At 42.8% G+C, this 27383-nt stretch overlaps 1 protein-coding gene across 1 annotated transcript in view; it reads right to left on the bottom strand.

Annotated features, from left to right (window-relative positions):
- LOC143179568 (uncharacterized) overlaps positions 1-17049 on the bottom strand; it is a 126744-nt gene extending 109695 nt beyond the window's left edge. Inside the window, exon 1 of the mRNA XM_076378864.1 lies at positions 16807-17049. Within this exon, the coding sequence (XP_076234979.1) occupies positions 16807-16873 (67 nt within the window). The 5' untranslated portion in view covers positions 16874-17049. The remainder of the gene's footprint in view (positions 1-16806) is intronic.
- Between the last annotated feature and the right edge of the window lie 10334 nt (positions 17050-27383).

The following is a 27383-nucleotide window of genomic DNA, read 5'->3' as shown; positions in this document are numbered from 1 at the left end:
TTGACGCTTTCACCAACTCATTTCGCATGCCATTATAATTTTACAAAGAACCCCGTTCAGAATCCAGCAGAATATCAAAAACAGCGGCTGACTCCATTAACTCCCCCCAAACGCAAACAACGAAGGCTCAGGAAAAAGCTTCGACCCTAAAGAACACGCGTGTTTCACAACCCAAACCATTCCCCTCCTTTTTCGGTCGTATTCGTACAAACATTACCCTGCGAGAGCATTCAACCAGTGGTTGTAGCTACTGGCTGGCGCACAGCTTCCGACCCCATCCCAGTGACTGTCAATTCAGGAGTCCATAATCGATATCAAGATAGAGATCGCGAGCGTGGAACGAACTGTACGAAAGTCGAATCGTTAATCACGATTCCGCACTCCAGGAAGTATTTCAGCCTTTGACAGAGGCTCCGGAAACGGTACGTTGAAAAAACCATGAATACGTCTTAGGGAATGGGGCTCTCGGCCTCTTTGTTAAAAGTTCGCGTAGCGCATCGATGCAACTCCGAGGGCCAAGAAGACTAGGGACCATGAAGCGCGACAGCTCGATAAATCAAGGAAAAGGAAGACAGAGCGGCGGAGAGTTGGCGAACTGTCCTTCCTATAAATAGACGGCTTGTGGATCTCGGAAATTTATCAGCGACCAGAGAGTCCCTTGGCCTCTGTGCCGTCGCATTTTCATCTTTCTCGCGTTCATCTCAGCCCCATGACCGCGCTGTTAATCCAGCCCGCGAAAGAAGTGAGAAATAGTCGAGATAAATCGCGGCTTTAACGACTTCGAGCAACCGACGGCGATGTCATACGAAGGATTTCGGTCGAGGGTTGCCTCGCTGCTGGATCGAGCGAACTTCTCTACCGACTTCCGTCTTCCGTTGCTGCCTCACACGCCGCCCGATCGATCACCGAGGAAATAAAAGTTTTCATGACCCTCGTTCGTTTACGTTAAATTTCAAACGTTATTGCTTCCCGATGGCGCGGCGTTCAGTCGTATCAATATTGGATCGCGATATTGCAACTGCAGTTATTATTAATATGTATCGAGGCACTGTGATTCCATTATTCTTGTTAAATTATGGTTCACGTTATCCTCGAAGGGTGTCTGGAAATGGTGCTTCACTAATCTGACGTGTGGAATATTCAACAGTAGATGGTTAGAATCGGATTTGGTTTAAAGGGAATTAATCCTTTGCAGACGTGGCAAACAGGTGGTCCAAAAGTGGTACAAGTAAAGAACTGACGATGTTGTATGGAAGAATACACCGTAATTTCATAATTAGTTAATGTCTCGAATTCTAGTGAATACTGAATAAATCTAGAAGCCATTACAAGCTGAAAATACAGAATTGGCATTACATGGTATCGCGTTTAAGTTTCGAGAAAATTGAGTCTGAATTTCAGCCGAGTGCAAACTACAGTAGATGCAGTAGATTCAGTAGAGTTAGTGGTCAGACTGCGAGCGTTCTTATCCCCAAATCCCCTTAACTGCCAACTGTATTTCGGTGTACATGTAAAATGCAAACCATCCTTCACATAATTTCGTGACTTCATTTTCAAGAATCTCATCCTTCTCCAAGTCAAATCATCAAACAAAAATGAATAATACCAACATACAGTACGACACTCTCCAGTTCTACCGCCGCTTCCAAGACACTCCACAGATCTCCTAGTAGGCTCTATCTTGCCCACGTTTCCCACGTCTTAATTTCCAGCATCCCAGTCTATGAAGCGATCAAACGCCCCCGTGAAATTCCAAAATCCACCTGCAGGTGGGCAGCCAGCGACCGCAAGTGCGATCCTCAAGAGCTGGATCCTCGGAACGCGAGGCCTCTGGAGGGGTCGGATTACAGGGGAAGCCAACGTCAGCGCTAAAAGCTAATGGACCAGCTGTGCTCGGTGGCTTTGAAGGCAGAGCCAAGGCTGCAGACAGCGAGTCCTCTCCAGAGACATTCCGACGTAGGAGTGCAGCCGAGCATTCGTAAAAAGATTAGCTCGCTGACGAGAAACACGCCGCCAACAATTAACGTTCGACATGACGAGGCAGAAGTGAAAGAGTGCGGGTCGATATGTGGAGGAAGTCGCTTACACAGGACCTTGTTAGAAATTCGATCTTGTTCAACGAGTCGGGGATTAACTTCTTGTCCAACGAAATCGGGGATTGCGTTCCCCTCGTCCCTTGACTTTTTTTTATTTTTCTGGGATCTATGAAAAATTGTGAAACGAGCCACGGGACACGGGGTATAATTGAATTTGCTTTTTCAGATGGAAATTAGGAGCGCAAGAGAATTTCGATCACGTAGGCCGTCAGAGCCGTGTGAGTTGATGGCCTTTTAATATTTATGGAGCATCTTTGGCAACGTCCGCCGAATCGCTACCTTTTCAGAGACGTCTGTGAAGTTTCCAGTGCGCGACAGATCCATTCAGAAATGGTATATAGAAGCGATCTGTTAAGTGGGAGGATATGAAAGGGTATTTTTCAATTTTCCTCTAACATCGACGGAAACGTGATAACGGAGAAGAATACTGTTTCGAGAGGGTGAAGAGCCTTCTTCGATCTTCGTTGAAAATGGCTCATTAAGAGTGTGGTCTAAGTGGGTGGCGAAGTTAACTTCGTTGCAGTTGTCTTTGCAACATCAGAAAAGGGAGAATGATTGCATCAGGAGAGGGAAATTTAATTTGCCACGATGAGGTCCAGGAGAAAATGAAATCCCCTTCTAAAATAACAACGCGGAGAAACGTAATTCCTCGGAGTGCACGGAGAGTTCTCGAAGCGAGTGCTAGAGCACTTGGCGCGAATCGAAGGCGTCCCTTTTTCAGCTCTGACTTCTCGCGTATGGAAAGTATCACGGATCCCGTTTAATCTCGTTACCTTATGGGTCAAGACCCTCTCGAGCTGGAAATTGGACCGTCGAAGAACTACCGCGCCATCGAGACAGAGGTTAAATTATGTCGGCGTATCAGCGCGATGAGATCGAAGACGAAAAACTTTTCCCCGATCGGAACGGGCTTTCACTATCGGAAGCTCCTTCTGTGAACTTGGAACGAGAACCAAACTTAATCACGAGTTTCGTCTTTGAGAAATTTCATCGAAACGCGTCTGCCTTTAATTACGACTGCAAGTTCTAATCCTCAGTTCGAAATTCATTTCTGGCTGGTGGAGAGAAGTACTCTGAGGAGTCAGAATTGTGAGAAGAAGCTCAACAAATTTGAAGTCACTTTACAATTAAAGGGGAATAAGAATTAAAGAATTTCCTATAAGACAGTAATTACTAAATCAGTCTCTACGTTTCGCAAGATATGTAAATTTTCTATTAATAATATATAATAAATTACGACTCTACATTCATGGAGACTCCCTTGCAAATGTCCGCCAGCACTTTGAACCAGTCGAATTTGCATTCACGACTCTGAAACGGTGCCTGCTCACAAAATTCATAGACTAAATACTATTTCGATGTCTCCTAGCAGCAATTCAGACGGTTCAGCGGTCGTCTGAGCAGCGTGAAGCTTCAAACAGCCCTCGAATGAATATTGCAAAACACACGAGAATTTCTCTGGTCGTCGTGGATCGCGACGTATCTATATCAGCGTCGACAAGGTGGAATGAAAAAGGTCCGAAGGAAGGACTCGATAAGAGGGCGGCCGACAGGTCGACATGATTGGAATGAGTTTCCTGCTAAGATAAATCACAGAGCGTCGCTTTCGAACTCGTTCCGTCGTCTCCCTTCGATCTCGCGACCCTCTGGCAGCGGAGAAAAATAAAAGGAGCCAAGAGGCGAGAAAGATAGTAGTAATTTGCAAAAGAGGAACGGAAGACGAGAGTAATCGCTTCGAAACGAAGGAATTCGAGCGTCGAGGAAGAAAGAATAGAAGCGAAGTGACGAAAGAGGGAGGGAAGCGTGTCTCCTCGGTGAAAATGGACGCGAAAAAGTTGGCTGGACAGCGTGGCCCATTTCAAACGCAATTTGAAATGCAAATGAGATTGAAAGTGCAATTAGTTAAATTCGAAAGCATCTCGTAGACAAAGCTACGAAGAAGCGGTAAGTAGGGCGGCTGGATGAAAAAACCAGGCTGTGTAGTATGCAATTCCGTGTGCTGTGGAAGTTCTAGAATCTAGAAGTTTGCCAGTAGGAAACACGGAATTACGTCTGAGGTCCAGGGAATTAATACAACTATGAACAATCGTCAGGAATAATAACGATACGCCGCCGTAGTGGACCGAGACAAAAGATTCTGGAGACACAATTACGCGGAACGATTCAAACAGTCTAGTCGCTATGTGAACCGCGAAAGGAAAGAACGCGGAAGAGGAAAGGAACAATGAACGTTCCTGCTCGATGAAAAGTTTGGGGGGCACTCGTGATAATAAGAATGAAATTTAATTTCATTATTTCGCGTGGCTTTTCTGCTGACGAAATTGCGTTCAACATTAATTAATAAAATATACTATCAACATTAAAATACTATACTTTCCTTTTCAATTCTGAAGCCATAATTATCAACTGCGACTAATTTCAAATATTCCAACTACTAAAAGCGTCAGATCTATTGAATTTATTAAAAAAAAAATACTAAAACCTGTCAAAAGCAGGACTACCAGAATAGCTAAAATAACTAAATATATTTTCTCAATTAATGCTCAAATGTTTCTTATTTTTCTGAATTCTGCACCCTTTCAAGAACTTGCAATTTTGACACACCATTAAAACTAGACATACCTTCTCTTCAGCGCTACTAATGCTAAAAAAAGTCTCTCATAAGAGTTCTGAGGGGGTGCAGATACCAGCGATCAAGCGTGTCGTGCAAGCGTTATAAAGTATGAGCGGCATTACCGCCTGTATTCCGCTTTCGAATAACGGCTCGGTCGTCGTACACCGCAGGCAGTAAATTCCTCCTTAACCGTGGCGCAGACAGCCCCATGAACCGTACGTGTTTACAGTGCGTGCGTAAAAGGGTAATTGTAGCGTAGGGAGCCGAGGCGCTAGCCAACCGAGGTGGGGCAAGGGAGTTTGATCAGTTTATACGAGACGGGCGGCGTTTTCTCGCGGTGTTTACGCTGGATGAGGCTGCAATGTCCAACGAGCTGTATGCGGTTTACTTCCCCCGCGAGCCCACACCTGCACATGCCATCTATTCCCCCTGGCGCAAGGGGCCGTACACGGAATGTCCGATGGAACGATCGTCACGAGATTTCAACCACGTCCTTGCACGCTCGGGGGGAAAGAAGAAAGAATTTTCCTTGAACCAAGTTCCCTTCCGTGTCGTTGGAATGTTACTTTGGGTATTCCAAATGAAACGAGATGGGCATTTCAGATGAGACTTCTAGATAAAAAAGTTTTTCTGGTTGGGTTGCACCAGCTGAAGAATGGTGATTCTACCAATGAGAAAACAAGTTGGATATATGGAATGAAATATGTTGATATTTTGCTTTGTTTTGAGAAAATAGATGAAAACTTGTATTTTGACAAAATACTAACAAAATTACGAGAGAATCCTAAGCATCTATAGACTAGGTCACTTTGACCCGCCACAAGTGTTTTAAGACTCCGAGGGACAATTTTCTCGTCCTAAAGCCTGCTATTTTCTAGCCCTCACTCATGCATTCTGTATTTTACCCCAATTACAGGAAACCTTAATGCTAACAAAAATGGATCTTTATAAACAACAAGAGCGCCATTCGTTGGCGCAATTGAATTTCTACCATATCCTACCGCAGTAAACAAAGCCCACAACAGTGGGTATTTACTCTCAATATTGATGCAACTATGAAAAAGGTTCCGATTTATCTAGCAATCGTCGAACAGTAGCGTTCAATAGAGAAGCAGATTTTAATGTACAGTTACGAACGACGTGGCCATAAATAAAAGCGTGCGCATCGTTCCACGAGGATAATAGGATCATGCATAAACGAGGCTTCCGCGTAGCACCCACGTCGAGGGGCAAGGATAAAGGTGTTTGACTCGAGCGAGTTAAACGATAAACGGTCAAGGAGAAGAACGCCAGACGGGAGATTTCGTCGGGGATTTCGACAGCGAGAAAACATTGGTTTATCTCTGATAAAATTCAATCGTCTTTTGTTCTTGAACGACTGCTCCGGCGGAACCTGATAAAATCGGGCCAATAGAACTTCCTCTCCAGCTGTTAACCCTTTGACTCCTGAACCCATCTACTTTTATTCCTACGTCAACTGGCCTACTACTCACTTTATGATAACAAAACGAATCCAAGGAAACAAGGATTGATTGATGGATACACCCACTGTTTGGTATATGGTCAACCTATACTACTTGCAGTGGTCTACCGAGGCATTCCAGCGTAATCTAGACGAGCACAGCTATTTACTTTACCACCCAAATGCATATTATAATACATTGTTTATTATTGTTTATGTATTATGATACAGATTTGTGTATTATAAACACCTGTGGTTGTTCAAATCACATTGGAATACCTCGGTATACCACTGTGAGTAGTATAAGTCAGCCATGTGTCAGGCACTGAAAGTATTCATATAATACACACATAAACTAAAACTTTCAGGATAATGCGAATAGGAAATATACGTTCTGAAAATGGAAACATTCCTAAGTCGAATTCATCCACCATCTTAGCTTGGAAATAGATAGAAATAACATCCATATCTCTGTGTCAAAGGAGAAAGAAGAGAAGGGTATTGAACTTCGTTGAATCTGACCGGGATGTTTTGCCAGGAAAGGAGAGGTCGTTAACGTGATACGAGTCGAGCATCGGAGCGGGCAGCGTTCGATCGAGCCGATGCACCGAATCAAATCTCAAAGGAAGCATCGTCCCTTTCTTCGGGACGGACCAAGAAACTGGGTCAGCGGTGTGTCCCGAAGAAAACAGTCGTTTGGCCCGATTCTGTAAGGAGCCGTGTATTTACGGCTCGAGCCACAATATCGATCCCTCGACCTCTCGAGGCCGAGCCTGTCGACGTAGTCCTTGGCAGCCTTTCTCTTCCTCCCACGACATTTCTTCCCTTCTTCGTTCCTGTTGAATTATCTCTGGTTGATTCCGTTCTCTGCTCGTTCAGCCTCTCGCGAACCCTTGAGTTTGACATTTGGCCAAGGCAGTCGAAACAAAGACCGCCACAGGCAATTGTTTCCAGCTCGTCTGTACGCTGGACTACCCTCGTTTAACTCCCAGCCAACTCCTGCTCGCCTCTGCGCCTCATCATTTGGAAATTTTTCTTAAAAACTACGCGGAAACGTTCCCCACAGCGCCAAGAGTTTCCTATGACCGTTAATCTTGCTTTTCAACCGAGATTACGGATCGCCTCTTCCAAGCAATCACTTTCTGTAATTTTCCCTCGAGGAGGGTGAACAGGTCTTTGCTACAAGATCCAACCACGAGAAAAGATTATGGTTTTTTAAGTGTAGCAACAAAAGCTTCTTAATTTCCCAAGAAAAGTTTCTAAAAAAAAATGTCTTAATGTCTTGTCCCCTGTCTTAATCAAATCTCTCTCTTATAATAAAAAGAAAAATCAATTAAACCACTACCAATAACAACACCGTATCAAAACAAGTACTCACGAGGACGTGAAAACAATCATGGGCCCAGTCTTTTAATGCCCGTAACGAGATCGACAGGATTGCTTTCGCCGAAAGGATCGACGGATTACGAAGAGGAAGTCTGCAAAGTTCTCCATCCCCCAGAGGGTGGAGGGACGAATTCGAGTTCGATCAGAGGGTCGGGGCAGGATCGATGAAAAGAGACAGGGAAAAGTTGGCGCGCCGATCCATTACAAAGGAGACGACGCCTTCAGAGGGGGCTCTAGGATTATCCTGAGTTGTGCAGACACGCAGTCGTGCGCGCCGCCCCCGTCGTTCCAGAACCCTCGCAAAGCCTTGTTACGCCTTCGAGTCGGCGAAAATGTTGTTGCCGCGATATTACAACGCCACGCTGTGCGCCATAATTTCAAGTTAACTCGCAGTTTAGTCGATGCTCTAACTTGACACAGAGGAGAAACTACGCCGCGCTTGTGAGATTTCGAAATGTACATTTTCTGTAAGCGGAAGGAATATGGAAGGAATAGAACCGCCAGTAGAGTGGTAGAACTACTGTGCATTTCTACATATAAGCTTCGGCTCCTTCAGAGAGAATTTTTAATCTATTTTCACTGTTTCCTTTAGCTATGTAGATATGTATGCAGACTTCTCAGGTACCACGTAATAATTTTACCACATAGATATAAAACAAAAATTGTATTTCAGGTGGTATAGGTTTTGTATTCCAAAGTAATAGTACAGAAATTATAGGACCCTACCTGAAGGGGGTCTGCTAGTGGAATGGCTGCTGGTCGAATGTGTTTCAAGAAAATTGGAGACCCATAGCTGGGATCTGTTTCCCCGTGAATTATCGGGCTCCGAGGATTAAACGTCTGAACGGAACGAATTTATCGGCACGCCCCGCTAAGAATATTCGAATCAGTTCTCTCGATTCATTCCAATTCCCCTGGACCATTGATGCAAACTTATCTCCGCGCCTACGAAGCTACAAATTTTCCTAAAGCATTCGACGTAGATACGAATCTTCCAGCACGCTATTTAAGCACTCCTTTCGTAACGATCCTAATAGAAGAACCAATTTTCAGTTCCTTAGTTAGGGATCCTAGGCTCTAGATCCCTCGAGATGTCGAGTATCGTTGCCTTCATTTGGGATACAGCGTTTCGTCGAAACGAAAAGAAATTCAGAGGCAGATTCCTGCTAACCAACAGTGTGGATTCCCTCCTCGTGGTAGTTCGCGAGAAAGAGGAAACGGATGGAATCCCCGTTCGGGGTAATTGGTCCGCAGCATCCGCGAGATCGAAGCGTCTTCGGGCGAGAAGGTTTGCCAGCGGAGGAGCGGCTGCTTTTAATCTCTCAGCTGAGGGTTTCTGTCTCGAATGGAAATCCCTGGGGCGTCGCTGGTATTCCACGGATACCTGCGAGCGTTCTGAAGAAATAAACCCCGGAAATGAAATTAGATTTGCAAAGTGGCGCGTCGAAGACGCTGCCTCCCCGCTGCCGTCTCCCTTCTTCGGTGAAAAAAATTCGATTAATTCGTTGTTCCTCGCCCCCAGCCCTACGTATTACCGACTTCGCAATTAATTCTTCGTCGAGGAATCGATTCCCAGGCAAACACTTCCGAACGATTCGGTTCGTTAAGGAGGAATCGCCGATCGACATCTATAAAGAGCTCCCGGCGGAGTAATTATTTTCGAAGGTTCTCCATCGAAGGTTCACGATAATCACCTAATTCGGTAGTATGATCGAGAGACTTAGAACGGTCGTTGTTCTTAATTGCCACGGGAATAGCGAGGTACCCTCGACCCAGCTCCCGTGGCGACTCTGCTCCCCGATTGGAATGCCAACGAATCCCTGCCATCGTTTCGACAATCAGCTCCCATGAACCTTTGAAACTTGGGATCGTTCTAACGACCATGACGTAATGGCCAGCAGGGATTAATTGGATGAATTCAATCTAGCTTTAGACTACGCTCATTATTTCACGAGTAGCATTCACGACATTTGTGGAAAACTTCTTCGAGTTGTTAAAATCGCTTAGGTCGTTTTTCCGATATCCCTTAATAATTTTCGTGATGGTATTTACTATGTGACGATGTATTTCTACGTGAATGAAAATAGTGGTACGGTTCGTTAACATGTCTTTCCTTTATAAGCCCTCCTAGTGACGTCTAAATAAAGGGTGGAACCACAATATCTATTTCAAGATTCCCGATATATTTTCATGAGACGATAGCTAGCAAACAAGAATACCCTGAAAGCTCGCCACACCTTCTTATATTCTCTGTCGAGTCTTGTGACTGGAATTCCTGCCGAGCGAAATGTCCTATTGTCCCGTTTCCGAGAAGGATTCTATGAAAATTGCGTAATCCTGTTCTCGACGCGACGTTTCGTCGGACAGATATTTCACCCCCGTGATTCGACCGTCTCACTATAGCTTCTGATATCAGAATAAGAAATTATTTCATTCCACTGCTACTCTTAACACAAGTCAACTTTTCATATAACAATTTTCTCTACATTTGGCAAAATAAACCCTTGGATCACAAAACTATCTACTAATATATTAGCGTAAAATGAGAAAATACGATGGGTATCTGTAATTTATTAGATACCTACAAATGAAGGAGATGAATTTATAATTCAAAACCATTTTTAGATTTTCTATTTTAGATATTGAAGGCTTGAACACAAATACCTATAACTAGACATTAATTTAGACTGAAAAAAGCCATTTGTAGCATCACGAAACGGTTCAAAGTATGCGTGGGAGTCGCCAGATGATTGTGACGCGTTATCGGTGTCGCGTCTGAAAGGGCTGTTCTTAGCCTGAGACGTTTCGCGTTTTACTTGGCACGGCAGTTTTCATAGACAAGTAGACCTGTAATCCCTGTTGCTGTCTTGGCTCGTTCTTAACTCAGCAGCCAGAACATCGTCACGAGACTTGTGCCACTTCCCTCGAAATTACATCTCCTTGAGTGACAGTGGATTTGAATACCAATTTTGAGTCCCAATTGCTTTGAAGGAAACCAGACGAGGAGGAGGAAATTTTAGTTTAGTATCTATACTTAAAAATCTAGTGCACGTTTTATCGAAGCACCTTGTTCTCTCTCATCTCCGTGTTTACTGCGATAGTTTCGCTTTTCAGTGATTACCCGCACGTTTTAAAGCTAAACGAGCAATACCGAGCAATATTCGCTCGCTAATCTTGGAACAACCTTGTTAAGCTCCTTAATTCTTTTAATTTATGCTTGATTGCACTATAACCAGGACGAAAAATTCTCAGATTTCTGGATTTATACACTGCTAAAAAAATGATGGCATAGAAAAATTTTGAGCAAATATTGGCCAACTTTGATTCAAGATAATTCCGCGAAAAATCATCATAGGATTATGATCTTTTTTTTAAGTTAAAGCCTGAAATTTTTGCTACAAGATACTACGTCCCGATTTTAAGTTTAATGCATCACTACCAAAGTAACCTCCGAAATCTGAGAGGATGTCTGTGATATTGAAAATTGCAAAGTTTGACGAAGTGTACAGGCTTACTAAAATTTTTTCCAGAGATTTTGTTTACAGTAGCATAAAGTCCAAACCTTCCCCTTTAATTTAAAAAAAAGATCAAGTCGCTACGATTTTTTTTCGCAAAGTTACAGCACTTTAAAGTAACTCGTGCATTTTTGCAGCACATCGGTCAATGCCAATGTTGATGCTAAATGCAAAGTCTACTTTAAAGTGCTGTAACTTTGCCAAAAAAAATCGTAACGACTTGGTCTTTTTTTTAAATTAAAGGGGAAGGTTTGAACTTTATGCTACTGTAAACAGAATCTCTGGAAAAAATGTTACCAAGTCCGAGCGTCCCATCAAACTTTCGAATTTTTAATATGATAAACATACCCTCAGATTTAAGGAATTACAGTGATAGATGTGCAATTAAGCTTAAAATATATACACAGTATTCTAAAGTAAAGACTTCAAGTTTTAATTTAAAAAAAAGATCATGATCCTATGTCGATTTTTCGCGGAGTTATCGTCAGTCAAAGTTTGTCAATGTTTGGCAAAAATTTTTCTATAGCATTATATTTTTTAACACTATACTATTAGAAAAAGCTGTATAAAATCCTATTCAAACTTCTATCACATCCCATTGAATCTCTTTCTGTGCATTTCAATCGTTATATTCACCAATCGTTAAAAAAATTCTACTCTGATCGCAAAAAGTCGAAATGAAAAGAGAAACCTAAATCCAATGGAATTTGATTTGAAACTAAAAAGCAGATCGCGCAGATACTTACGTCACGTGAAAACGAGCGAAATATTTCAATACACATAGAGCAATTTGGTAGAATTCGGGGGGGCAAAGGGAACCACCGATGGTAAACCGAAACGCGAACGCGACTACGGCCACGTTCCAAACGTATAACGGATCGTTCGGTTTTGCCCAGAAGCCCAATTCCACGCGAATATCCGGTGGAAGCTTTGCCATTTACCAAACCGCAGTTACTAGATTTCGCGTCGAACCCAACAATCGTCACGAAAAACAAAACGAAACTGTTCGTCGTTTGCCCGCTTCCCGTTTCGCTCGCTGCTCGGCCGAAACGACGACGAAAAACCGATTATAAGCGGTCACTAATGGTTAGCAAAGAGGGAGGAAGGTTCGAGCCGATTGTGGAAACCGATCGATCGGCGGGAAAGCTATCGAAACGAGGAGCAACGATCGCACGCGTTCCAAGGCGTCAATAGGGGGACGAGAGAAATCAAGAGGGTGAAAAGGAGAGGGAGAAAAATACAGAAGAATGGTTTTCGATTCGACGCGCTCGCAAATATTTGCACGGTCGTCGAGAGTCGACGCCCACGCGATCGAACAGACGATTTCTGCTGTCGAGCATTTTCGCGATCGATTCAGGGTCTACGAAACGGGAGGCCTCGACGGTCCGCGTTGGAGAGCTACAATTTTTTTCTCTTTCGAAGCCAATTAACCGAAGCTGATAACGAAATCGCCTACCCAAACCCTTAATCCGATTAAAAGAGCTGCATGCGGCCGCTTCGTTATCTAATTACACAGTCTAGTGACAAACTAGCTTCGTTCCATTATGCAAAACGCGAGGCTTTGGTGAAATGGACTGTCGCATTAGTTTTGTGTAATTTGAGTATCATTTCCAGGCTAGGTTTGTTTTGAGGAATATAGGAAATTGGATATCTGCAGAAACAGTGCTGAAAAGCGAGGTGGTTTTTCTTTCATGGAACAATTTCAGGATTTAAAATTTTGTGAAATCTGAAACTTGGAAATTTGAATATTTCAAGGCTTGAATATTCCTGCATTTGAAGCTTGCAATGTTTGAATATTTCTCCTTATGCTACCATTTGATATAGACATTCCAATGTTTCAGTTGAGTTAACCAAAGAGCACGATATCGTTCATAGAATCAATAGAGAGCAATACCAGTTTCGCCCAGGGAGGCTTAATTCAAATCTTAATTAATACAGAGCGAAAGCTTGTCAAGCGAAATTCAGAGAAGCGTACAAGTTCTTGCGAGGACGAATGGCACACTAATCACTCCAAGATTATTCGCCTCCAAACCACGATTTATATCAGTTAACTATGTAATTAAATTATACATAATAGTATAAATATGTTGTGACGCGGGAAATCGAAGTGTTTCGCTTTGATCCGCACCATGGAAGCTGAAGCAGCGATTTCGACGCACTGGAGTGTCCACGAATCCATCGTCTACAATTCCCTACCGCTTTCATCTCCTTTGAGCACATTGGATTGATAATAAATGCATCGCGCGAGTCCCTGTTAATCGATAAGCTTGTCTAGCCTCGTCCAAGAGAAGCACAACGTTGTTTTCAAGCGTTCACAAGCTTGCTGCAGCTAACGAACCTCTGAGGAACTCGAAGCGGGCCTAGAACTCTTCGATCATAGCCCTTCAATTAAATCTCTTACAATTTTTCTGAGCCAGCGCGAAGAAACTGTGAAGTTCAGCAGAAAGCTGCTTCCAATCAGTAAACTTCTGGAAAACTGCTACAGCTGCAATATGCTCAGAAAGAACGCTAATGACGAAGAAAGAATTGTCTGTTTCAGGTTCTCCCCTCGTCGAGGATGAGGACTAGCATTCAACAAGTAAATCGTTCGATCAAACGCTGTCGACATCGCTTGAAGAGTTGCCGCATGCATTCGCGAACATTTAAATTCAAGTAGAAAGGACGAGCATCATGGGTTTCCTACGCGTAAGTAGACTGACTTAATTACGAGTCGTCTGGCAAATATACGCATTCGAGGCAGCTCCGACCAATCAAGGCAGGCACGAGCTGCGTAGAGACACGTCCTCAGGATTCTCGAGTAAACTTGACGACGGTTGCCGTTCCAGTAAAGCTAACGCGAGTCACAAAACTTCTCCTCGCAGCATTTAATGTATCTCAGATAAAATACGAAGAGAAACTTGCGATTCTAATTTAATTACTGCGGTTTATTCGCTTCAAATTGTTATTACTTAAAAGCAGGAAAATGAGAATCGTATACATTGGTTCCTACAAGCATAACGATCGTAGACTTTTTAAAAGTATATGAAGGAAGAGGAAATTCTGAGACATTACTTCAACCTTACAAGAACTTTTATAATTTTACTGCAAAGTAATTAACTGCTCCATATACTCTGTAAACTGTTTTTCTTTCCTCTTTTTTGCACGCTAATGGGATTCTGTCTTGTTTAAATAAATGAATAAATATTAAACATGCTACAGTAAACTATGTAATACGAACGAGTAACGTAACATAATTCTACTGGAACAAGCTGTTATTAAATCTACCCTGAAATTTTTTCCAGTATCTTTTTTATAGTAATGAAATCTCTTAATAAATAAGTCAATTTTAATAAACTCTGGAATTAGTTCCACCTCGTTCCACCTTGTTCCACATTGCGCTTAAATTTTGAAAACCTCAACCCCATTTTCTCGAAACAGACAAAAATAACTTCCCTTCAAATCGTAATTAATTCACAGTCACGTCGCCTCCGAATAAATAAATTATGATCACACTAGCCCTCATTCATCCCTCGTCCCAAAGTACTCTCATCCCTCTAATCCCCTCGACATTTGGTTTAGATCCGAAATAGCTACGGCACTTCACAATTGCAAGGCCTCGACACGCCACAAGGACAAAGGGAAGAAAGAAAGGGATCAGGAGAATCAGAATCGAGGCGGTTTCCAGTGTCGGACGTGTCAACTGCGAGGCCAGCTCGATAATTATCTGGAAAGGGTGAGGGTTGAACAGCGTCGGTTCGTTAAATCCAGCATACGCGGCTCGAGAAGGGTCGACGGGAGCGCGTACTCGGTGGGAACAACGCGGGGGTGTGTAGCCAAGTTTCAAGGAGAGCTTGAGGCTCTCTGGCTACCAGCTCACCTCCTCTTTCTCTTCCTACGGCGAATTACGTGCTGTGCCGAGCCCCCTGTGTTTACGCGGAAGGCACGAGTCGACAATGAAAGAAACCGAGCGGAAAGGGGTGTACATACATTACGAGTTAACGGGTCAAACTGTAGGGTGCTTTGGGTAAGCTCGCGCGGACGACTGTCCTACGAGGAAGTTAAAGCCTACTGATAGAATAGATCAGGTGACTGGTTCAATTGAATATGATAAGCCAGCCAGTAGGTAAGAATAATTTATGCGACTCCTGAGATAAGGTAAGAGGCTCACAGTTCTATGACCTACGTATGAGTTAAGAGAATTTTAACGACGTTAGTTCAAGAGATACTGAGATACTTTTCTTTACTTTCTAGTAACTCTGTCACTCTTATATCGACTTCTAAGAGTGAATTAATAGATATTTACTCTTTTACTAGACGGGAAATATATTAATCTATTCTTTCTTAGTTTGAGTAATGATGTAACAAAAAAAATTACATTTCATAACATAAAATAGTAAATTTCATAATATAAAATGGTCAATGTTACGATGTAAAAAGTATTACACAAGCTATGGTGGCGATGATTTATAAGAATTTAAAAAAATATAATAAAATTCATTGTCACAAAATGAAATGTTTACATATTACACGTAATTTGTTACTGGTGTTCAAAAAGCGTTATTCAAAAAGTTTACTCGTCACAGTTTACTGAAACGATTTGGTTCATTTGATGCTTTACACTCACGCGCAAAAAAAAGATAGAAGCAGAGGGTCATTTATTTTTGCGATTACCATTGTAAAAATGGACACTTCGCATTCTTTCTATTATAAAACGCCACTAACTTTTAAGTAACTTAAACGAGATTACGAAAGACCATGAAAAGAGTAATAAAACCATCAAAGCAATAGCAATTAAGTCGAAACACGATAACACAATTATACCTAACCTACTTCCTCTACTTTAATATTTATTACAGACCTCGTGAAAATGTACCTCATATTGTTAAACCCCTCATTATATTTTAACAATGTATTTAAGTAAAATGTAAAGTAAGTAACTCTGTATAAGAAAAAAGGCAACAACTGAACCATAACAATTAAGAACAGCCTTTTCACAAAGTATTCATTGTTCTCTATTCTCTGACGAAACTCCCGCTAAAGAAAGCTGTTTGAATATCATCGGTTTCGCGCCACCTAGCGTAAGTAACGCAACACGAGGTCCCGCATCCCCCGAGACTCGGCGTGTTTCCATATTCCATTCAGCGAACGAATAAACACACGACTCAACTGCAGTCACAGTTATGAATACACCAGTAATTATTACTACGGTGTAATTTTGCGTCGAACGTGCAACGAGAACAAAATGCCCGTGAACGAAACAGCAAGAACTTTCCAAACAGTTCACGAGCGAGTTCGTAGAAATCGTTGCTAATTTAAATTATACCCGCTAACGAGAACAATGTATCTTAACTACGTCATTACAATGGCGTCGAACGAGACGTTCAACATCGACTGCGAACTTCATATTATAGATGAAATTCCCACAGCCTGCCCGCAATCGAGTCTAATATATAAGACTCACGTATAACCGAAATTTAATACTTCAATTTGCAACGTTACAAAATTTACAAGTCTCATTCAGAACAGATGCACATTTTTGGAACAAAACAACCACATTGTTGATATTCATGTACACCTTTCAATTCTATTCTTTCACTAGTCAACAATTATATCAAATATTAGTAATATCACAGTTGATCGCGAATAGTTTGGAAGTTCCCACAAATATTTTTGTACATTTTGTACCGCGATATTAAATTTCGAGCATGCTTTCCTTAAGATATTTAATTGAATAATAATTAATTAAGGACTCACCGGAGGCGACAGCAACGACGATCGCCAGGCACACAATCGAGATGTAGAAGACGTTGCGTGGGTCCATGCTTCTGTCCTGAGGGATGTACCTCGTAGCACGTCGAAGCTCGATCACTTCATCTCAACTTCAAAGGGAGAACGCCCGAAAACAAGTGCAGGTGTCGAAGAACACGTGAACGATGTCAACTTCCACGAAACCAGCGAACAAGGTGAGATAAACCCCGCGATGATAAATGCGTGACGGTCGAGCGCGTACTGACTGTCTCCGCGGCTCGCGTGCTCTCCCACTGCCGCACGCCCCACCACTCTAGCTCACTCTCTCTCTAGCGCCTGCGCCCTGCATAGATCCGTCCTTCTCTACACGCCACCATCGTAGCTCGCTTCTTGGTCACCAGTGGCGCTGTTTACGGTTCAAAATAAGGAATTTGAAATTACAAAGTAGCGCGCGATTATTTTTGGCGCGCTTTGGGGGGATTTGAAATTAGTTATCTAGTTTATGGAGATGCTTGTAACTAATGGTCTGTGGATATTTATGAAATCTCAAGATTTTAGAATTAGAACCGTGGAAATTAAGTGAAAAGAGGTTCAGTCTTTGAATATTATATTCTTTAGTTTTCGTATTTTGTATAGTTTCGAGTATCTTGTGAATCCTGAATGTTTTGCACTAATATCGAAATTGTAGGCAATCTAGACTGAGTTCCCCGAGGGGGAAAAAAGGGGAAAAAGAGTCCGCGTTGATCCGCGACAATGAGAGTGACCGACAGTCGCGAATACAGAAGTGTACCTGAAATGTGTCTGACTTATAACTAGGAGTGTTCTATCCTTTGATTCTGTTTCTTTTAATCAAATCACATATTGTGATTTGAATAGTATTACAAATTGTTATTTAAACCTACTATATCTTATTATATGTGAAAATAAGAAAAGCGAATTCAGAAGTTCTCCTATAAAATACAATGAAAAACAATTTCCTATATCTCACTATATTATTCCAAATTGTTTTTTCTATCTTCATAATAAAGCACGCTATACTGCCATAAGTTGTTCCTATGTAAAAATTCTCAACAATACGAGATCCGGTCTCGCCATGGAAGCAGAGGATAATGGCAAATAAATGCGATCTCGTGTAAGCACGTGCTCGCAAACTTCGACCATAAATTGTAACGCATAGCAGTGTCGTTCGACAAGAAACGGAAATCTGAATTAATATCGAAGTGACGGAGACGGTGTGCTGTATTCAAAACTGTCGGACGAGGGAAGAGAGAAACGAGAGGATAGATTGATGGAGAATGGCGAACAAGACAGACACGCGGCTCATACGCCGCGTCAAAATAAAAGAGCTCAAGAGAGACCGCTACTCGACGTAATATATTTCGCAGACGACAAAAGCAATAGCATTGATTTATTATTTTTCCGCGAGCTAGGGGTAAAGAGAGAGAGGGTGAGAGGACGGGTGAACTTATAAAAGGAAACAAGTAGAAATTAACAGGAAAAGGTAAGTACAGCTTGCAGCAAAACCTGTTATTCTGCGGAGTATATCGTATCTCGTGATTGTACTTAGCGAATATTGCTTTCAATTCTACAATATTACTCACGTTTAAGAGAATCATACAATATACCATAAACGATCGTCCATTTCGAGAAGAAATATCGCTGGGTGCTTTAAAGGATACTTCGACCGGCCATTTGTAATCTCTAAAGAGCTAAAACGGTTACGTATAGTCTCATTTCCGGTGAGCCATCTCGAGCTTATTATTTTTCACGACAGATTCTTTACGACCTCGTTCTCGTTATATAACACGTCGATCGAGCGTACGCGAGAAGTAACAACGACGGTTCGAACAAATGGCTCGTAAGTGACGCCCCCTTTTTCGCGTTGACGCCCAGGGAAAAACGGTTTCATTAATGCCCCAGGCACTATCCGTTCTAGCCATAAAACGAAAGGGACAGAATCTTTCCTGCCCCGCGAACTACAGATCGAGCCTTCAAGCCCTTTCAACGTCCCTATTCTTCCCCACGATCACTCGATCGGCTTCCTCGTTAAAACGCCCGAGCATATCAGTCGCTGTGTTTACACGATCAGATACGAGGCTCGCGACGCGATCGAATGGAATTAATTCGCGAATGCACGGCACAATAAAGAGCTATCGATTTGTTAAGCCGCGCGTAGACAGACACTCTTTTAATCGGTTTATAATAGCACAATAACTGTCGCGCGTTTCCACCCCAGTGTCAGGCAAACAGAATTTATCGAAATACGTCGGCTGGCCATTGCTCGACCATTATCGCGACCGCAATAGTCAACCACCGCCTCTGTTGAACCTTCGACGTTGTCCCTCTCGCCGCAAAATTCATCCGTACACACACACCGCGTAATCTCTCGGCTAAATGCCTGCTGACAAACGTCCCAGCCGCCTTAAGCGTAAATTAATGTCCCCTGCCACCGACGGATGTCCCACTGCCGAAAATCATCCTCTCGATTGGCGACGAATTTACCCAACAATAGAGCTAATATCGTGTGACGAACCGCGGCGTCGCGAATTCGTAAACTTTCCATTTGCGAAACCATTTTCGCGCTAAGCAGATTGGGGAACCACGGAGTGGCCCGCAAACTGAAAGCATCCGGTAATTATCGTCGCAGCTATCATCGTCTACGTCCACGTGAACCGAAGTTTAGTGTTACGCCATACCACGCCCCGCAATACGACTTAATTAATACAGCGATCGTCGTCACGCTGGGGTAACTAGTTGCTTTCTGGTTACTAATTGTCTGACTATATAGTGTCTAATCTACTTTCTGGCGCAGCGGAGAACAATGGCTGACTATAACTGGGCGCTACTACTGAGCGACAGGAGAAATTTCTGACAACGGAAGACTAAGCTAGTGACGTAATAGTCAGTTTTAATTGCCTGAGTTAGTTTGAACTTTAGGCTTTTTAGATATTAGTCTCTTCCTTCTGTTTTTAGTTGCTTTTCCTTTTAATCTAATTTTTGGAGGCAAATATTCAGTGTCTAACCTCTTTAGCTAATAAGAAAATCTAATTTAATTATTCTATGATGTTTCATTGGTCTAAACATGCTCTAATTCAAATATTTTTGTTCTTATACAAGAAAAACTCAGAATTATTTGGATGTTGAATTATAATAAAATATATAATTTTTACTCACAGTAGTTTCCGCGGTTGAAGCCACTGCATAATAATGTTGATTTATCAAAATCCCACTGAATTTCCTTCTAATGCAAAGTGGTAGGGACCGATCAGTCTTCCGTCTACCAATCCTTGTTTGAATCTGGACAATAAAAGTACTACATATTACATTTTAAATATGGCTGACGCCGATGTCAAAACCAAAATGACCAGAATTACTAAATTTGCATCTGTCATATTATTTCACACGAAATTAAATATTAGAATCTCAACACTATCATGTAATATCATATAAAATGACATACAACAATAATTGACTTCGGTATACTAAAATTACACGTAATAGCAAAAAGGTTGTGAGAAATTCTCGAGCTAAAAAAAAGTACGGTCACACTCACCTGACAATATTTCCATCGTCCATCGCACAATAGCCACAGCTGTCACACAAAAATAACAAAAACTAAAACACCGAGACTACAGAAATAAAATCTGACTTGAACGACAATAAATTAAACGTTTTTTCCACGAAAAAATGAATAAAAACTGTCACAACGCTCTTGACGTCTGAACAGGCAGGAAAAAGCTGGCGAGAAGCGCAATCGTGCATGCGCAGTAACACTCGTGTGACTTTGAGCATGCGCAACAGCACTCACGTGACTATGTGCGTGCGCAGTAGCAATCACGTTACTTCAGTTCAAATATGTAGAGCTTATTCAAATACCTATAATTAGCATATGAGATGTAGAACACTCACTTTTGTCACCCCTTCTTCTACACAGCTAACTAGGACACACTCAATCACAATTTACTGGCACATTTAGAAGATCCCTCGTTCCCACCGTGTTATTAGCCCCAAGTCCCAGTCCGTCCATTTAGACCAATCCTATATAAAGCGTTTTACCCTTTTAACGTTATTCATATTTTTACATTTGTAATAAAAAAAAAAATATATTTCACTCTCCATTCCTGCTCGAACTTCAAATAGTGACAACTTCGTAGTGTTCATAATAATTTCATCGCCCACTGTAGGTTGAAACAACTCGAAGAAGAGGATTGGACGGAACTAATTATACATCGGCACACACAGTGTGTGCTAAACGAGGTGGCCAGGGTAGCACGAAGTTACTTTGCCGCCGCGTAACTTCTCCTATCGCGGCAACCCTGGTATCCACAACTTCCGGCTTATTCCGACCCTATGCCTGGACGAACCATCCAACTTTCGAAACGTGCTCGCTGCTATGCCACGAACGAATATTTCCGCTGGCACGAGCAACACCAGAAAGCAAACGATATAACAGCCCCTTAGATTTCTCACTGTCGTCTTCCGCGAGGGAGCGAGGAAAGCGGAAAAATATTGAGCCAAGGAATTAAGCTCGTTTATCCTTCCGTTGAAAGTGACTCGTCCAGATTTATTATTCTGCACTCGCTGTCTATTCCCTTTGTGAAGAATAATTGCTTGGAGAAAAGAAAAGCTCGGGATGGCGCTAATTAAGAAATTTATGAGACGACCCAATTTTTTTGCCGCAAAAATCTCACGACGCGCGCATGGAAGCTCGCGTCGCGATGTTTTTGAATATTCAGGGGGCACTCATTAAATGCAAAGGGGCCACGAAAGTGGAAGGAACATCCTCCGTCACGGAGTTTCGAACGAAATAGAAAAGTTTCCCCCGCGTGATACCACTCGCCACTTTCCACGGTTAGTCGCTCCTTGCGCAGCCATTCGTACAGGTTCAATGGGCTTTCCTCGAACACAAATTCGCCATTTCGCTTGTCATAATCAGGCGCAAGGCTTTATACATTTTCCACATGCTCGTGGAATTCAGATTTTATCGGTGTTTCTAGCCACAGAACTACTCATAACGACGTGGAACAAAAAGAATGAAAAGATCTCAACAAATATATACATTCAATCGTGTCGAAATATTTCACCATGAAAAGCAACTTTACTCTAAAACATCCTATTTGCGAGCGCAATTTTACTGGAATAGTTAGCTTTGAAAACGGATACCAAATCGATAGCTTTGAGATCGAATCGGTGCAATTTCGATGATTAGTGAAACAAAGGAAGATCGTTTCACGTTGCAGGAATAATTACAGCTATCAAATTACAAGTATTAGTTGAACTGGCACGATTAGAGGCCAGGCGAGGGCAGAAGCACGTTCCTCAAGGTTAGAATCACGTCTACACTCTCCTTGGCCGTGTTATCGTGGGCTACCGATGCGTTAAATGGAGCTAACGACAGCGTACAAGAGAGTGACGGTGGCTGAAACAAAGAAGGAGCTCGTCTACCGAAGTTGCGCCACCCTCTTGTCTTGTCGCGTCGGCTAACTTCCGGTTACTCTACTTCCGGACTAACGACCCATCTAACTTCGGAACGTTCAAAGAGTGGACCGGAGCGTCTGTCGCAATGCTGGCGACGATGCAATTACTCTGGACGCGCTTCGTGCAGTGCAACTAGCAATTTCCAGCGATGGCGTTAACGAGACCCACGGAAAGGGACGGTGCTGGGGAATCTTAATGAAATTGTCAGCCGTCAGGCCATCATGAAATTTTACGACCCTTCCGAATGTGAGAAAAACTGCACCCTTCTTCCGGCAGCCTGTTTTATTCGACCTCTGACGTTGCTGAGATATGGCCTGCGGTTATGCTTGCAAATTGCTATATGCATTAAACTCTTTGAAATCGGGTCTCTGAGTCCCTGGACCTGTAGAAATAACGAATGACTTTAATCGAGGAGAAATATTCAAAGAAGAAACTTGCTGGGTGATCGTGAACGTTACGGTTTGATTAAGGACGGAGTTGTACTACTGTCTCATCGCAGTTCTTATTCATTCTCCTTCTATTCACTTTCATGGAATATCTCAGCGTGAATTTTCTTTAATTTTTAAATCTGTTCTATTCGTGTTATTTATGAAGACACAAGTTTCTGCTACTACCTGAAAGAAAAGCCAGAGATTGTTAAATTAAGTTGAATAAATTCAGTGAATCTCTGTTTATGTTTCCTTTACCTGTTTTGGTCCTTCGCGTGATTTTTGACACGGAACGCATGCAAACTAAAGGAGCCAAGGGAGAAGGCTGATCCTCAAGAGGTAGATAAAGGCAGGGAACAGGGGTCGATTTAAAAGGCTCGATTCTAGAGTGGACAGGAGGTGGCAAAGTCGAGTCTCTGGGGCATTTGCGGACGTTTCAGGCCATTAGGTGAGGCGCTGCAATTAACACCGTCGCCCATCGACACCCGCAAAGTCCATTACCGTACCTTCGTTGTTTCCACCCTCCTGTTTTTCCTCCGCAAGCATCGCCGGGGACCGTTTCCACGCCACCTACCCTGCAAATCCCCCAATTCGCGATTGAGGTCACTGCTGCGAAACCGAGAATCGCAAGATTAGCCAAACTGATTCAATCTGCTCATGACAAATATACTCAGCTGCCTTCTATTATAATGATGGCCAAACTGTGGCTGGCGATCCGCATGTGGTTGTTCCAGGTATCTACTGTGACTCCTAGGTTTTGGAAATCGTCTTCGGAAAATTCTCTTCCTTTAGTTTTCTGACCTACATCTGAATACAAAAGCGTTTTCGTAAAAATTCGATTCAGAGACAAGAAAGTAGAGACTTTACCCTTTAAAATGAGTCCAGGCTCACTGTCGTACGATCTTTTTTCGCAAAGTTACAGTAGCTCAAAGATCGTCAAATTTTTCGATCTCTGGATCACTGTGTTACTTCGATGCTGAAAGTTCTGGCTGATTTTCAATCAGAGGCATTGCAAGAAAGGGCAACCATAGAAGCTAGAATTCACGTTTCATGTTCCACCCAAATTCGTTCCCAAGCTTTTCTTACGACTGGTCAAGCAAGAAGCACACCAGCTTGCGAAGGGCACACCGTGCACCTCTGACAAACGACTTCCATATAAAAAAGTGTAAACGAATTTTTTACTTGCCGGTCAGCCAGTGATCAAAGGGGCAGAGGTTTTTCTCCGCGACCAAGAGGGCGGGTCGGCGAGGATAGTCGAGCAATAAGTCTGATCTGTCGCGAGATTGCGAGGAGAAAATCTTCGAGGTTGAACGAGCCAGCTGGCTTGTCCGTGGACGAAAACAGCCACAAAAAGCAGGGAAGGAAGGAAGAGGAAAAATGAAGGGGTGGCAAATAGTTAAGCAAAAAGTAGAGAGAGGATGAATTCTAGTCCCTTGCGAGCCATCATCCCTCTTCCTTTCGTACTACGTCTTTTTCTCCCGCGACTTCTCGCCCCCGCTCGAACACCTTTAATGTCCCATGATACATCATCCCTTTAATACGCCACGCTCTTCGTATCTTCAGCGGATATCCGTCGTTCCGGCCGTGCCTTCACTCGACACGCCAATTGATTCGCGCCGCTTCGAGGAAAATGATCGGCGAGTGGGGAATAAACGCAACTCCTCTATGGGAAACTTCTAACATGATATACCCATTTTTATATGCTCCAAATTTAACTGTTGTTTAAAGATATTTACTCCTTCGAGGATACTCGTAATATTCTCAATATGGAAGGGTAGAAATCTACTGTGGTATCTGGAAAACAAGACAGGATATTAGAAAATGCATAAATGAGGAATTGTATATACAGATTTTACATACAAAAATGGACAAACCTACTTATGCATGATACACATGAAATCGCTATTCCAAAAAAGAGCTAATGGATGCGAAATGGCTTCTCATACAAAGCTCACATTTCTGTAGCATTTTCAGACAATATCGTAGTACTGCTGAAATTAGTTTCAAAATGTTTTCATGTAACAAACAGCCTGTTGTAATGCTTCCCTTGCCCGTTTGTAAACTCCCGACAAAAAAGAGCGAATCGAATACTTTCACAATGCAGCCGACATTTGCAGATCCTATCCGCGGCGAACTCGTTTCCGCGGCGATGTTTATCGCTTTTAAATTTCCGCAACGTTCACGAACGTTAAACACGAAATGCGTTCGACGTTATCGTCGGTGAGGGTGGGGGAGAGTCAGAGAGGGCGGATAGGGAGGGATGGACGCTTTTCCCGCTTAAAACAGATATTTACGCGACGATTGTTTATTTAACGGAGCGAAACGTCAGTAAAATGTACCGATATTAATTCCGCTCCGAGACCGTTCAAAAGTTTGCCTTCGTTGGCTGACTGCAACCTGGAAATTTCACTATCCCTTTTGCGGGCCGCTTCAGCAAAGACTGCTTCTATGCAATCCGATTTGAATTACGCGTTACCACTGTGAATCAATTAAAATCCAACAAAAACAGGCTCGAACGAAACCGTGAATACTGCGGAAGAGAATGATCGCCCTTCTCCCTCCGACCGTCTCGTTTTTGTCTTCCTGGTCCTTTTCCCTCCTTCCCTTCGTTCCTTTCTACGAGCCGTCGACACTGAGCGTAATTCGAAGGTCGATTTAAGATAAAACATCGACGCGGAACGTCGATTTAAGCTGACGCGATCATTTCATTAGGATCGCTTCGTTAGGCATTTCAGAAAGGCAGCCGGCTGGTAAAAATCCTGTCTGGGTGTCGTCGAGCGAGAACCACGGAACTCGACGCGTCTCCCTTGGCCGAGCAAAGCTCAGTGTGTTTAAAAAAGTTCTGATAAAACCTGAAATACGATATACAGAGTGTAGCAAATGTAGCCTGCAATATTTTAAGAGGTGGGGATCGAAATTAGGAAGGGGAAGAGCGAATCGATCACTGTGTCATTGGACATTTTGTGCTTTAATTTGGTTTGCCTACCAACCCTTAAAATATCGAAGGCTATATTCGTTACACCCTGTACATACAATCAGAAAAGATCAAAGACTTTAAAAAATGTTTTTTCCTACATGAATTCGTTTCTACCGTATAAAATTTGCAAAAAAGTCAGAAATAATTTTTGCGCGCTACTTTGGAGTACCTCACTTGGACGATCAAGCATTCTCTTAGAAATTATCAACGTTTCCACTCTCGTCCTCGACGCCACTCCTCGTCACTCGTGTTCTCCATCGCGTTCTAATCGAAAACATGGAACATCGATTTAAACCAGAGAATCGTCATCGAGCGAAGGAAAACGGAGGTGGGAGGGGGGCAGAGCTGAAGGACAATTAACGACGCACCTGCACATGACACCGACGGGATCACTTGTGCTACTCGATCACTCTGCGATGACGGCTTTTCAAAATATACCTACTGCACTGAACACGAGCCCTGCATTGTGCGTCACGTCAACATTTCCCCCGATAGAATTTCCACGAGCCCGCTGCCGTGTCTTCCTGACGTTTTAAGAACATCCTGCCAGGATATTGACCGATTTCGAACGCGGTCGACCGCGTGGAACCGGCCCTGATTGACGGGTCGCTATTTAATCATCCAACTGCAAATATTACTCTTCGTTACTGACACGCGATCTACTCTCTTTACGTCCGTGATTTCTGCTATCGCTAATCAAGATCGATTCGACGTAAACTGTATTGGGGGTTGAAATTACTCTAATGCTTGGAAAATTGAAGGTAATTCGACACGAGTCAGGTATCGATCATCATACTGGAGCTTTCGATCATCGACGAATTACAATGTTTGCAATTGTTAGTACCGTGAAACAGCGTTAATAATGAAATCATAAAGGTTCGAAAATCAGTGAAAAAGTGGCAATTGGCCTAGATAAAGTATACTAAAATGATTACAGATGCGCGACGATGCGTTTAGTGATGGCTACGCTTGCGGCACTGATTTAATTGTACGAAACTGCTCGATAGCATATGCTCTCGGGCGAACGTGAGCCGGATGCACCTGCGGCGGTCAACCGAGTACACGTGTCACTGTTTTATATAGACAGTTCCATATTCGTTCGACGCGCACCATTACGGATGAAGCTTCATGCCTACGGCTACGAGGGCTATAAATCAGAGCGTTTACTGCCTATGCATCTACTACCCTCACTTTTCCTGTCTATTTCTTTTTTACCAACACCTGGTATCGATCAGGCAAAATATGCAATAGTCTTTGCCGTCTTCCCAAAGCAGATAATGTCTAACGCAGAGCCAGTAGTACCAGAGAAGTTAGATTGTTCCAAGAGGAACTTATACGAAGTACAGCTGAAATTGTCGCTTTGGGTCCCAACCGTAGAGTCCCTTTCATGTAGCAAAGATCGATTTCCCATTCAGCTCAGAGTCGGTTTCAGGTTTCAAGCCTTTTGATTGCAGCCACGTATATTGAGTCCTAAACTTCAGGACATGAAGGAATCAGTATGGAAAGATATCAAGAGGATGTTTTTAAGATCAATTAGAATTATCAAGTACTTGTACCTTGGAAGTTGGAGGATTCTAGTGAGAGATGAAATCTTTCTTCAAGAGCTTCTAGTGGAATATGAATACTTCAGAGTGATTTCAATTTACAGTACACGGCACTTTCATGGAATTTTTGAAAATTTAATATTCCACGAGCGGAGA

This window comes from Calliopsis andreniformis, chromosome 5, assembly GCF_051401765.1.
Source record: "Calliopsis andreniformis isolate RMS-2024a chromosome 5, iyCalAndr_principal, whole genome shotgun sequence".
Classification (NCBI taxonomy): Eukaryota; Metazoa; Arthropoda; class Insecta; order Hymenoptera; family Andrenidae; genus Calliopsis; species Calliopsis andreniformis.
The sequence above is the reverse complement of the archived record's forward strand: the minus strand, read 5'-3'. Positions and strand labels throughout refer to the sequence as shown.